The 12,935-nt window shown below is 49.3% G+C and overlaps 1 protein-coding gene across 4 annotated transcripts in view; it reads right to left on the minus strand.

Annotated features, from left to right (window-relative positions):
* The window catches only part of Coq8a (coenzyme Q8A), a 33,839-nt gene that overhangs the window by 10,136 nt on the left and 10,768 nt on the right, over window positions 1-12,935 (minus strand). For 3 of the 4 annotated variants that reach the window (XM_028755207.1, XM_028755210.1, XM_028755208.1), the window contains exons 2-4: window positions 6,926-7,111; window positions 3,662-4,075; window positions 3,334-3,400 (exon numbers count right to left, since the gene is read on the minus strand). In XM_028755207.1, coding sequence (XP_028611040.1) covers window positions 3,334-3,400; window positions 3,662-4,075; window positions 6,926-7,102 — 658 coding nt within the window. In that variant the 5' untranslated portion in view covers window positions 7,103-7,111. The remainder of the gene's footprint in view (window positions 1-3,333; window positions 3,401-3,661; window positions 4,076-6,925; window positions 7,112-12,935) is intronic. The other variant, XM_028755209.1, reaches the window with a different exon arrangement.

The raw sequence follows: 12,935 nt of genomic DNA on the forward strand, positions 1-12,935 counted from the left end.
TATATATGGTGACCTTGTCTCAAAAAACTACTCAAGTAATTTTTTAAATGCTTTTTAATTAAAAGGAAATTATTTTACACATTTAACAGTATATTTATCTGCCTCTAGGTGGCAGTGCATGCTCTACTTTGCCCACCCTAACAGCTCCCACCTCTGAGGTCACTCAGAGAAGCAAAGGTGTCAAGTCCAACAAAACCGCTTGTTTATTCAAAACAATCAGGCCAGTGGTGACAAAGGAAGTCTTGTGTCAAGTACATGCATGACTTAAGATTTCTGGAGGCCATTTTTAAAAAAGGTGAGACAAAAAAAGGTGAGTGAATTCTAATGTATTTAGCCAGCATATTTAAAATAGAAATCAACATAAAAATTGAAAGCATTTTCCATCTCAGGTGTGTGCATTGTCTTCAAATCCTGTGGGAAGCCACATGCATAGTACAAATGGGGCAGGACAAACCAAGCTGGAAGAAGCCACAGAGACAACCAGGACATGTTGGTGCCCTGGGACAGGGGCGTTACTGTGGATGTCTGGTGGAGCAGGCACCAGCCCTTTAATACTCTTCCTACCCAGGCGACTCTGGAGGGCACTGCACACTGGAAGCCAGAGTCCTGGTTAAACATTAACTTCCCACCAACTGTCTTCCTCACCCTGCCTAGCACAATATCTAACCTAGCAAAAGAAAGGAGGACAGGCATTAACCTTCCCCAGGGTCCCCTTGGAGCCCTTTCAGGAGCGAAGCCCTGAGACAAGCCCACAGAAAAGGCAGGCAGCATCCCAGGCCATGAGCCTGTCCAGCTGCACACACAACAGTCAGAAGCCTCCGAAGCACAGCCCGGCTGGACTTAGCACGGTGTCAAACTGTTCCAGGCTGTTTGTGGGCTCCCAGGCAAAGCACAAACTCTACAATGGGGGTGGGGGACTGTTATTCAACAAAAATTCCTGAAGGAACATTCTAGAAAGGAGGCCTCTGCCTCCTTCAGTAGCTGCACCAGACCCAGGAGCTGCCAAGAGAGGGCCAGGCTCCTGCAGCAGGCAGATCAGGAGGTTAAGAACAAGCTCACCCAGCCAGCAATCATGATCTTGGCCTCTCCGGTTCTATGAACCCAGAATAAACTGGCTCCCCCTTCACGGGGCCTGGTATAATGTGATTCTTGGAATGCCCCGCCCAGAGCCAGGTGAACCTGGGGTAACTAACTGTGAGAAGAAGGGAACTTCAGGCTGGGATTTTTCTGCCACCTTCAGGCACTCTGCTCCTGCACCCAAGGACCTCACACAGCATTGCCTCTCCTACTGTGATCTGTGTCTAGAAGGCTTGTTCTCCGAACGTCACTGAGAGGAAAGAACCACTCTTGGCAGCCTGACCTTCCTCCTGGCCTGTAACAGCACACTGCCCATACACAGAAAATCCCTAATACTTCTCATTAAAGGTGGTTTTGCCGTCAAGAAAGGGAAATAACAGGGCACAGAACTCTCCTGCAGGCAAAACAAAGGTATAGTGGGCCCATGTCCAGGTTGGGAACCTATTCTGGGTAACTTGGGAGCCTCTCCTAGCCTCCCCACTCAAGTCTCTCACCAGAGAAGCAGTCATTCCACCCTACAGTCACCACAGGTGGAAAAAGCAAAGAAGCTTTTAACAACAGGGGCCTTCATGAACAGGCTGGGTCACAGGGAGAGCAGGGCAGCAAGCTACCACTCCTGGTGCTGCTCTGCCTGGTACACATGGCTGGAAAGGGCCTCTGCAGAAGCAACCAGACAAGAACACTGAGATAGCAGCCACTGTAGATCAGGCCCCATGTGTACTGAAGAGGGATACGGAGTCGTGTGTGTGCGTGTGCGTGTGCGTGTGCGTGTGCGTGTGTGTGTGTGTGTTCGCTAGGCAAGACCTCCACTCCCTAAACCACATCCTCAGCCCTAAACTCCACTTTAATTAATACGCATGGCTCACTCAAGCTGCTAAGAAAGTCCACATTGAGCAGACAGATGGATGTGGCTAATGTCCTTTGTGTGGGTACTAACAGTCTACTTCTAGATAAATACCTGATATCCAACAGCAGCCTCACTCCCACAGGAGCTGCTGCCCAGGAGGAAGAGGAAGAGGAACAAAAGGGAAGAGACAAAGCTCCCTAAGGTGTCTTCTCCCAGGGGAAGACCTAACAGGTAGTCTGCTAGCTATATGGGAAGGTAGTTGCCTACTTATAGGACCTGCAGCTCAGATGTCCCTATACAAGACAGAGGTCTGTGCTCAGCTTCTCCTCTGAAACTGTACAGAACAGCAGCCATTCCCAGCATGTTCCTGTCACACTCAATGAATAATCTGCTCTACCATATACCACTGCAGGCCCAGAAACAGTCAGTGACCACAGCTTGGACCTTCTGAAACTGCCTGTTGTTTCTACCACAGGTTTTGGCAACGGTGGAAAGAAAAGAAAATAACTGATACAGATAGATATACAAGAGGACATATCTGCCAGAAAAGGGAAGACAGAGGTCCTGGCCTCCCTGACCACTGCAACACCAGCACCATCATGACCCACCTGAACTGTTATGTAGCTAACCACTGGTCCACAGCCAGCATGTGAAACAAGCCAGCAAAGCTATTCTTTTGTTATTTACATTGCCTGGACCTGGATAACCTACAGAGGACAGTTAAATCTTCATAATCTGCACCCCTAGAAACCCACATCAAATGCTGCAAATGGCCAGCATTCTCAACAGGCCCTCTGCAGACGAACAGTGTGTCCATGCACTATGTGTCCTTCCAGAAGAGCACAGGTATGGCAAGATTAAAGGCTATTTGCATAAGAGCGAGGACAGATCAAGTCCCCAAGCCTGCAGCAAACTGAAACAGCTTTAACTGTCGGCAGCAAAGGTCACAGTCTGTCAGTTTCATCACACTAACTGCTACAAACCGGTGGGATCTGGTAAATAGGTTCCCCAAATGGCTGGTCCCGGAGCAAAAGGTCCTCTATCTAGGGAGCTAAAGGGCCCAGTGAGGTGCCTGCACTCATAACCAGTCTCCTTCCAGCAAAGACTGCCCCAAGAAGGACCCACCAACTTGCCCAAGCTGTAGCTCATGGCAAGACACAGCCACAGACCAGCCCCAGGGATAATCCAATAATGAGGCTGGAATCCAGTAACCAGGTCATCACCCACAGGAAAACCCAGACCCTCAACAGCTACTTCTTGGGAAACATTGCCACATAACACCCAATACTGGGGCACAGCTGGATTCCCAACCACTTCCACCTTAATGTACAATGGCCCTCTCCACTTGAACAGGACAAACAAGGCAGGGCAATAGAGGAGGGGCAGCACGGGGTACGTGACCACCTCACCTCCAAAGTTGGCCAACCGCCCAATCCGGGTAACTGGCACCTTCCGCTCCCGAGCCCGCTCACTGAGCTGGAGGGAAAAACAAGAGAGACCTATAGGATTGACAAAACTAACAAATGAGACAAGACAGCCTGGGGCTCACGCTGTCTGGACCTCCCCTCTGCACTACCACTGGAGCTGGAGCACTGTACAAAAAGGCTTCTGTGTACTTCTAAAGTCACAGCATCCAGGGGCAGAGGGATAAGGAGTGGGTAGCAAAATGAGGGTCAACATCAGCCCCACCGGGAGTAGAAACCACCTAAGTCTAACCATGATGCCTCTCAGACTTACCATCTGCTTGTGTGGCTTGCTCTCAGGGCGAGCCTTGGCCTGCCGGGCCTTTTCAATGTCTTCAGCCGTGAGCCCTCCCACAGGGGACTGGTCCTGGTGGAAGAATCTTCGCTGGATGCTGTTGGCCAAGAACAAGTCTCTGCTATCTACAAAAAGCCTTCCGTTGATTCTGCCCATAGGAGAGGTGGCCTGTCCAGAGAGCCCAGCTTCCCTGAAAGGTCCACTGGAAACATAGGCAGGGGCTGGGCCCTCACTGTGGGCATGACCCATGGATGAAGACAGTGACTGGTCCAGGGAAGAGGCTGCAGAGAAGTCCAGGGAGGTTCCATCTGCCTGTGGTGTTGAGAACTGAACTTCGGCTTCCAGATCTTCAAAGTTCTCAGTGGCATATGAATCTTCATGCTTATCCCGACCCTTCGGAGAACAAAGGTCAATGTGAGGGCCAGGGCTGGTCTGGTGAGGTACTTGCATGTGACTGACAATCAGCCCTCGCTAACCCTGCAAAGGTGATGCTGCCTAAGACCTGAGGTCTACTTCAAAGCCTAGGAGGCAGCAAACAGCTCTCACGAGCTTCTTCTAGAACCCTGCTGTGTGATCTCAGGCAGGATGCTATACACCACTGGGCACCTACTGTAGGCCCAACCAGGGCCAGGGAAGATGCACATGACTGTAGCAACAAGTTCCTCATCTATAAAGCAGGGCCATCTATAAAGCAGGGCCAGCACTGAGCCCATTAGGGCTTTTAGGAGAGAAACCAGGAAAAGATGAGGAAAGCCTGCAGACGTGTAAGTCACAGACCAGCAAGTGATGAAGGGAGAGCACAGGTGGGAGGGATGGGGCAGACAGCCCACCATCAGCCCAGCATGCAGCTATGGTTCCTGCCAGACATGGTCAGAGCCTGGCTGTCCTTGCCAATCTGAGATACAGAGAAAGGAGGCAGAGGATACCCCATGTTTCCTTTGCACATTATAGGTTCAACCTTCATTCAAGCCCAGATTCATTCTAATTTTTAACCTGGAATGAACTTGAACAAGTTCCTAACCACTCTCAGTGACTTCTACATCTGAAAATAGGGCTCCCACTGTCAGACAGCGACAGAGTTACACCAAAGGTCACAGATGCTGCTGGTAAAGGCTATAATTAAATAGCACTGTGTCCTAGAGAGAGGGGGAGGCAGGCCTATGGCCATGTTCCCTGGTCCAAATGAAATCTGAGCAAATGCCATGGCCTACGTGCTGTCCACATGTCATACAGCAACATAGAGAGACCTACAGCCCCATGCACGGCTACCTGAGATGCCCTAAGGACTAAAGTCCTGTTCTCCCAGGAGGTGGGTAGACCAGGTGCTACTCTCACTCTGCAACATGAAACAGACTGAGAGCTGATGTGACTGGTAAAGGGCAGAAGGCAACAGGCAGCAGAGCAGGCGTCCAGAGCCAAGGCTGGCTCTGCCACCCAAAGTCCCAGAGTAGAAGGAACTCACAGCACAATGGGGCTCGGGGGACCTCTCTACAGCCAGGAAAAGTCTAGTACAATAAGCCTGGGTCAAAATCCCTCCTGTCTCACAACTCCCATGATAACCTCCTTGTCTTGTGTGACTGCTATTACAGTAGCTGGGGGTTCCTACAGGCAGCAAAGGCCCCCTAGTGCCTGAAAGGGCCCCAGCCTCTATAAGCACCCCATGAAATGTGTGAATAAGATGCAGGCTCTGTTCCCAGAGCAAGCAGGTCCCTCTGACCTCCAAGGTGGAGAAAAGCAGCACAAACCTAAGTATTTGGCCACTGTCTCCAGGGACCTCCTCCACGGCAGTGAGTTATCCATCCTCTGTCTCAAGCAACTATACAAAGTGAGGACAGGAGGAAGTCCTGGGTGGGAGCTCGCACACTGGTGGAGAAAGGCCAGCCTAGAATGCAGCCTTATAGTTTGGCGTGACCAGAGAACACTGGAGCAAGTTCACCATCCAGGCTTTCACCACCTACCACCAACCCAGTACCAGGAGGACAGAGGTTCTCACCCATCACTTGATGTAAATCACAGGTAGAAATAAGCTCATAGCACATCAGCAGTAGGGGACCTCAAGAATACAGGGTATAAAGACTTAAAATCAGAGGTGCCTGTAGGGTAAGGAATACTCTGTCACCCTTACAGACGAAGAAGGGGCCTGGAAATCCTGAACCTAAAACTGAGCAGAGGCTGAGGACTGGGACAGCCTTACAACCAGAAAAGCATGGGACCTTTTTCCAGAACTAGTTTTTTGGGTTTTGGTGGGGGTTTTTTTGTTGTTTTTGTTTTAGATTTAAAAAAAAAAAAAAGCGCTTGTTGTTTAAGCCTCCCAGTCTGTTGTCTTCTGTTATAGTAACAGTCCCCTCAAAGAGAAACCTGATCTGCCCTAGTATGACAGCAGGAAAAGCCACAGGACAGAAATGGCACAGAAAGGAGGCAAGGCAATCTCTGCAATGCACGCACACGAGGGTATGCAAACACACGTGTGCACGTTTGTGCACGTGCGTACACATGTGCTCACATGTTCCAACGTGCACACACACACACAACCCTCCCTTCAGGCTACTGAGTTACTACTAGGCAGCACTATACTACAGCCAGGTCTGTTCTGACGCTGCTTTGGCTTGAAAACAACCCTTGATATAAGATGCTGAGATTTCCCGGACCTTGGTACAAAGGTCCTTTACCTTATTACCTTTGCCCCAACAGCATGAGGGACAGGGGGAGACAATGCTGCCCTTACCAGGGCTTTGACAGCTGCCACTCTGGAAAGGAGCACCTTCAACAAATAGCAGGTCTTGGCCAAGGCTCGGGAAGCCTTGCCTATAGGAGGAGTCTTCAAAGGCTGAAGTTGAGGCAGGCTGATCTACACATGAGCCCTGCTGTGGACTGCATGTCTGAAACCTAACCCACCACATGCTACTACATGGAAGTGATTGCATCATGAGCACAGAGCCAGGAAATGGGCCCTTATTAGATGCCAAATCTACTAGAGCCTCAGTGTTGGCCTTCCCAGCCTCCAGAACTGAGAAGTAAATAGTGTTATTTAAGCTTCCTAGTCTGGTCTTCCCACGCATTGTCCTACCGTACGCTAAGATGGATGGCATTAGGACACATGAGCCCCTGGGTGCTCTTGTCCCATCAACAACAAGACAGGATGTCAGGTTTCTGAGTCCTGGTTCATTCCCTGATCACATGAAGAGCTTCACGTCTGGCTCTGCCTACCAGCATCCCCGCCCACTGCTGGAAGGGGCCTCTCACCTGTACCTTCCCAAAGACCATGCTGATCTGCTCCACAGCTGTAGACTGCAGGGCCCTGGCAGCCAACATGAGCTCCCCGCCAAGCCCCAGGTTCTGCAGGTGGGTTTCCACAGCTGCCTGAGTGAGCTTGGCAAGGCCTTTGGCCACCATGATGGCATCCCCCAACATAGCAGCCATCCTTCAGGGCTGGAAGAAAAGAGGCCAAGTTAGGGAAAGGGACACCACATCTGACACATGATATACTCACCCTGACCAGGTCTCACCAGACTCTGAGCAGAAGGCAAAACTGATGGTTTGATTTTTTTCCACTGATCTTCCCTTTTGATTGAGAACTGAAGTGGCAGGAGAGGAGCAGGGCCCGGGCAATGACCAAGTACTACCACGCACTTACAAATACCCGAGCATTTCCTCACCTGTGCCTCAAGAGCACCTCTGAAACACCTCAGCACAGTAGTCAAAGTGCTATGGCAGAACCAGGACTTAGCATGTGCACTGATTCCTAGTTTAGTGTTCTTCCTTGTGAACCACAAGGATACCCTGAAGAAAACATGGCCTCTCCCCAAGCAGTTCCTTGCAGGGATTAGGGATCCATTTATGACAACAGCGCCTCTCCCAGGCCTCAGTAGATGAGGGTAACTACTGGCCAAGGCAGAAGGTGTTTCTGAATGTAGATCAGGGTCAGAGGTGTTGAGACCCAGTGTCCACAGTGTCATTAGGGCCTGGCCTAGTTAGTCATTAACTACCCCTGAGGCATGTTTATAGGTTAAGATCAGTCCTGTTAACATGTTGGAAGCTGAAGAAACAACATGGAGCACCAGAGATCCCACTACAAGCAGTACCATGACCAAGGCAGGGAGCAGAACAGGGCTGGCCAGGTAAGTAAGGGACACGGAGTCTACTTTAAGTCCCAGGGACAAGAAAGCCAGAAATCCATAAGAGGGATGTGAAGGGCTCTTCAGACTGGGGACTTGCATAAGGTATGGACTGAGCAGGGACCCTGAATCACAGACAGCAGAAGAGAGAGGACAGTCAAAGGGGTACCTGGATACCATCTTTCACTACATTAACTGAGATACGCACGGATGGAGAAGGGTTCATAAGAGCACTGGCAAGGGTCCTAACCAGAATGAGGGAACATCTGAACATGTCAGCCCCAGTCACTCCAAGAATTCCAGCAATCTGCTCAGTCGCAAAGCACAGCAGAAAGAGACCTTTATTTAAAGGGAGAACTGGAGTGCACGCATGCATGCGTGCCTGCGTGCGTGCCTGCGTGCGTGCCTGCGTGCAAGCAAGTGTGGAGAGAGGACTCAGCAGTTAAGAGTACTTACTACCCTCACAGAGAACCTGAGCTCAGTTCCCAGCCCCCACACCAAGTGGCATATAACTGCCTAAAAGCTGGTTGCAGGGAGAATGATGCCTCTGGCCTGTGCCAGCAGCTGCATCACATGCACACACCAAAACACAGATACACTGTCTTCAAAGACATTAAGAGGAGAACTGTTATAGCACAAACTCACTACCAAACAGGCAGCTATGAGGCTGTATCTATAATGTGCCCTTGGGTGGAAACTTTCCCTTCAAATACTAGCAGTTAGCACACACAGGGCTAAGACTTTCTACATACCTCTTAATGTTTATAAATAACCCATGGCTGTCTGTCAGTGAGAAAAGTAGAGTCAGAGAAGGAACTAAGTAGTTAAAGTCACCAACAACTTCTCAGCAGCCTGGGGGTTGGGGGGTGGGGTACAACAGCCCTGGCCTATTCTGTGCCTCCTCAAGCACTTGACTCACTGACTTACAAGGACAAGGTACTGTTCAGTCACAGCTTACTGACCCTCCAGCCTAAGCCAGTAGGTTTGGAGAAAATGACCATGTCACACCCTAGGTTTCTGCTCTGCACTCCTCTGATTTAATGGCAATAAACAGGTGAGTGAATTCACAAACCAAACAGCTAGTACTGGTAAGACAGCATGCAATTGGATTTCAAGCAGGCCTGTTAGCAGCACCTGGCTCACAGCTGCCACCACCCTCAACTCACACCGATACATCTTGTCCACTACCATGAAGTCTAGACACTACTCAGGTCTCCCAGGAGGGACCTGGAGAACCTGGAGAGGTCGTTGAGTTTTGAAGGAGATCTGTGCCAGAAACACACTCCTACTAGTGGCCCCAAGACCATCATTATATCCCAGGAATCCCCTTACCCTGGACCACCTTTAAATCACACCTAAAAAGCCAGGACAGGAATCTCCCACAGACCATGAGCACAGTACTTACCAAGCCTCACTTTGCTTATGGCCTGACACTTAATCTCCTCAGAACATCGACCTAGACCCACACTGTTCAGACTTTTTTTTAGGCCTGACACTAATTCTGCCTGAACTTTCCCTTTAAGTTACTCTACCCACACACCAAACTTCTGTAAGGCCGGGCGGTGGTGGCACACGCCTTTAATCCCAGCACTTGGGAGGCAGAGGCAGGTGGATTTCTGAGTTCGAGGCCACCCTGGTCTACAGAGTGAGTTCCAGGACAGCCAGAGCTACACAGAGAAACCCTGTCTCGAAAAACCAAAAAAAAAAAAACCAACTTCTGTAAGAACAGAGCTAGTGAGTGATTTGGGGCCAGCGTAGCCTACATGGCCCACTGCACTGATAAGAGTTTAATTTTTAAAGCCATTTTAGGTCTTGTGCACAACCACAAGGCAACTGTGGGGCCCACCAGAACCAGCACTGACTCCCTGCTTCCTGCAATCAAGTCCACTTCTAAAACAAACAAACAAACAATCAAAATGCTCTTAAAAGGGAAAATGTTAAGTAAATGAACTGATGAGGTGAAGTCTCTGCATTGGGAACTATAAGTCATAATTATCTTTTTCAGTTATTTTCCAAACCTTTTTAGTTCACATATTCTACTTTCAAAATGGCAAATAAGTCATCTTACAAAAATAAATAAATTGGAGGTTGAAGATGGCTCAGTGGTTAAGAGCTATTGCTGGTCTTGCAAAGGACCCAGGTTCGGTTCCCAGCATCTGTGTCAAACAGCTCACAACCTCCTAGCTCCAGGAATTCCATACTGTCCTCTGACCTCAGTGGGCACTTACATACATGTAGCATAGACGTACACATATACACTATTAAGAGTTTGGTCCAGAGCACCTGTGTATGCATGTGGTTCAGGAGATCTGACATCCTCTCTGACTTGACCACACACATGTACATAGCCCCACTCAGAGATACAGATGCATAAACAAAAGAAAATCCTTACTTAAAAAATAAATGAAGAGGGCTGGAGAGATGATTCAGTGGTTAAGAGCTGCTGCTGCTCTTTAGGGGACCCAGGTTTGGCACCCACATGATAGATCGGAGCCATCAGTAGCTCCAGTTCTAGAGAAGCTGGTGCCTTCTGATCTCTTCAAGCACCAGGCAGGTACATGGTACATATACAGACATGCAGGCATACACATGGTTAATAAATATTTTTTAAAAATTAAGAAGAAGGAGCCATACTTTCTTTCCTGCCTGAACAGTTATATATGAAATGCTAGTGAATTTCAAAATTGTGCCATATCCTGCCCTAGATACTGCACCCCAGATTCCCTTGTAGATTTCTGCTTTCCTCAAGTTGGCAGTTCCTGCTAACAAGCACAGCCTACTCTTTATGAGCATGCAGACTTCAAAATTACTGTGGCTGGTCCATGGCCACCCCCTTGGGTAAACATTATTTACCCATTGTGCAGGGGTTATGCTGGGCCTCCCTCACAGTACAAAGTGAACCAACCGTTCACAGCCTTATCAACACAGGCAGCTTCCTACAAGGAGTCTCGTCCTCCAACAGCAAAGAGACAGCGAGGAGCAAATGACCACCAGAAGGAAGCTGCTTTCCACAGCTCTTCTCTTTCTGGTTTTCAAACTTGGGGCCTTAAAGAACCTATTCCCAATTTACCACAATCCCACAGTGACCAATAATTCCACCACATCAGCTAGCACTAAGCTAGGAGGCATTTCCATCATAGTTTACATCAAAAGCCCTGGAACTCTTTCACATACAAGAACCATGCCAGCACCATGATGTCATGGACATGTATTAGAGCCCGCGTGGGGAATGTCAGCCCCAGTACCCTCCCCACCCTCCACCAGCCCTGACAACAGCACCCTGCTGGTTTGGGGACACTGCTACTGAGTAAATGTTCTCCTCTGAGGGGAACAAAAGATCGAACAACCTCATGTAGAGCTATGAGAGAGAGGACACTATTGAGGAAGTATGCCAGCATGCTCCACACAGATCACTGTATCTGGCTTGTCCCTGCAGGCCCTGGGATCAATGTGTCCCAGTCATGTGCCCACAGCACAACATGCAAGCACATCTATAAAGGGCACCAACACCGGGGAAGCACTGGAGGCAGAAACAACAGAGGTGTCTGCCTTGTGAAATACCTTCTTCAGAGCCTAGTCATGGGCCCAGTCCTGCCACCACTAGCCAGGCGACTCAGGTTCTTACTTGCCTCTTCTGTTCCTAATGGTAAATTTGTATCAGTAGAGTAAATAAAGACAGTCTCAAATGAAACAACTGCATTGAACAAAGCTTTTCCCCTGGGGCACAGGGACTGAGAAAGAAGTACAGACAGACCAGAGGCTAATGTCTCCAAACTCTGGGAGGTTTTCCTACTGACAATCATTTGCCAACCCTCCCCCAAAAAAAAAAAAAACAAACTTCCAAAGCCACCTCCTGGCTGGAAGTTATCTGGAGAATTGGGGACCTTCAAATGCCCAGAAGATGCAAGCCTGGCCAAATACAGAAAGACATGTAAGCAGGAAAGTCTTTTTTAAACATGTGATGATTCCAACAAGCACAAATATGAAAAAGCATCAAATGTTCATCCACTGGAGACCCAGGTGGGAAGGGAGGGAGCGTTATCTGGCTGGAGCATGGCCATATGCACCCCACTTCATACCAAGCTGTCACTGTTCTCATGGGTGACAGCAAGCTGAGATGCAGTATGAAGATTTGCCATGCATCAGTCAATACCCAGCATAACTACAGGGCATCCTAGACCAACTCCAGGACAGTGAAGTTGTCGTATTCACACCTCTGAGAGTCAGGGTGGACCTTCCTCTGGCCCCTCCCTGTCACAGCTGCCACTAAAGACTTGAGATGGCTGGGATAAGAACCTAAACAGAAACTGAACAGGAAGTCTTGAGCCCTGAGAAGCTGTCCCCAAACAGGCAGCAGTCTTCTGGTGACATACATCCTCAGGGTACCTGGGGCACTTCAAGCTTGGCATGTAGTCCCAAGAGACACACCAGCTCTGTCTTGACCTTCCCATGCATTCCCAGGCTGCCAGCCAGAGCAGTTTCTTTAAAAGAAATGTCCTGCCTAAACACACCTATACCCCACAGCTTCTTTGAGATCTCTAGAGACAGAAAGAGCCTTCCTGACCTAGCCCTCCGCCTCACCAGCCTTAGGCTTACTATGCTCCCTCCACTGAATGTGTTCCAGCTAGGCTAACCCACTCTTGGACTTCATTGGGGTCCCTCCTGGAGACCTGAGTTCCTTGAGCAAAGGGAACAAGGTGTATTTCCTCCCTCCTCAGGGGCATCTGTCCCAGCTTCCTGTACCATGCAGGCCACTGCAGCCATGGCCATGCTCTCCAGATCTGTCTAGTGGCTAGCTATCTCGATAAGAGGCTGTGTTTCCAGCAAGGTGCCATATGTACCAGCTTTGAGTGCCCTAGTCCTTCCGGAAAAGAGGGAAAGGGAACAGTCCCAGTGAGGAACCTTCTTTTTCCTTTGGACATAAACATGTGGATTTCAACCCTCTAAGGGAAATGAAAAGTCCCATCACATCCTTAACATGTTTCCTTTTCTGACTGGCAGCCCAGACCAAGCAGGAAGCCTCTACAGAGAGCCATTTCTAACCTTTCCACCTGCTGCTTCTGTCTCTGAAGCTTGGCTTTACGAGAACACAACCCCTTCTGATGTTCCATTTTCCATGATTCCTTCAAGACCTTGAA

This window comes from Grammomys surdaster, unplaced genomic scaffold (assembly GCF_004785775.1).
Source record: "Grammomys surdaster isolate TR1022 unplaced genomic scaffold, NIH_TR_1.0 126051, whole genome shotgun sequence".
NCBI classification, from domain to species: domain Eukaryota; kingdom Metazoa; phylum Chordata; class Mammalia; order Rodentia; family Muridae; genus Grammomys; species Grammomys surdaster.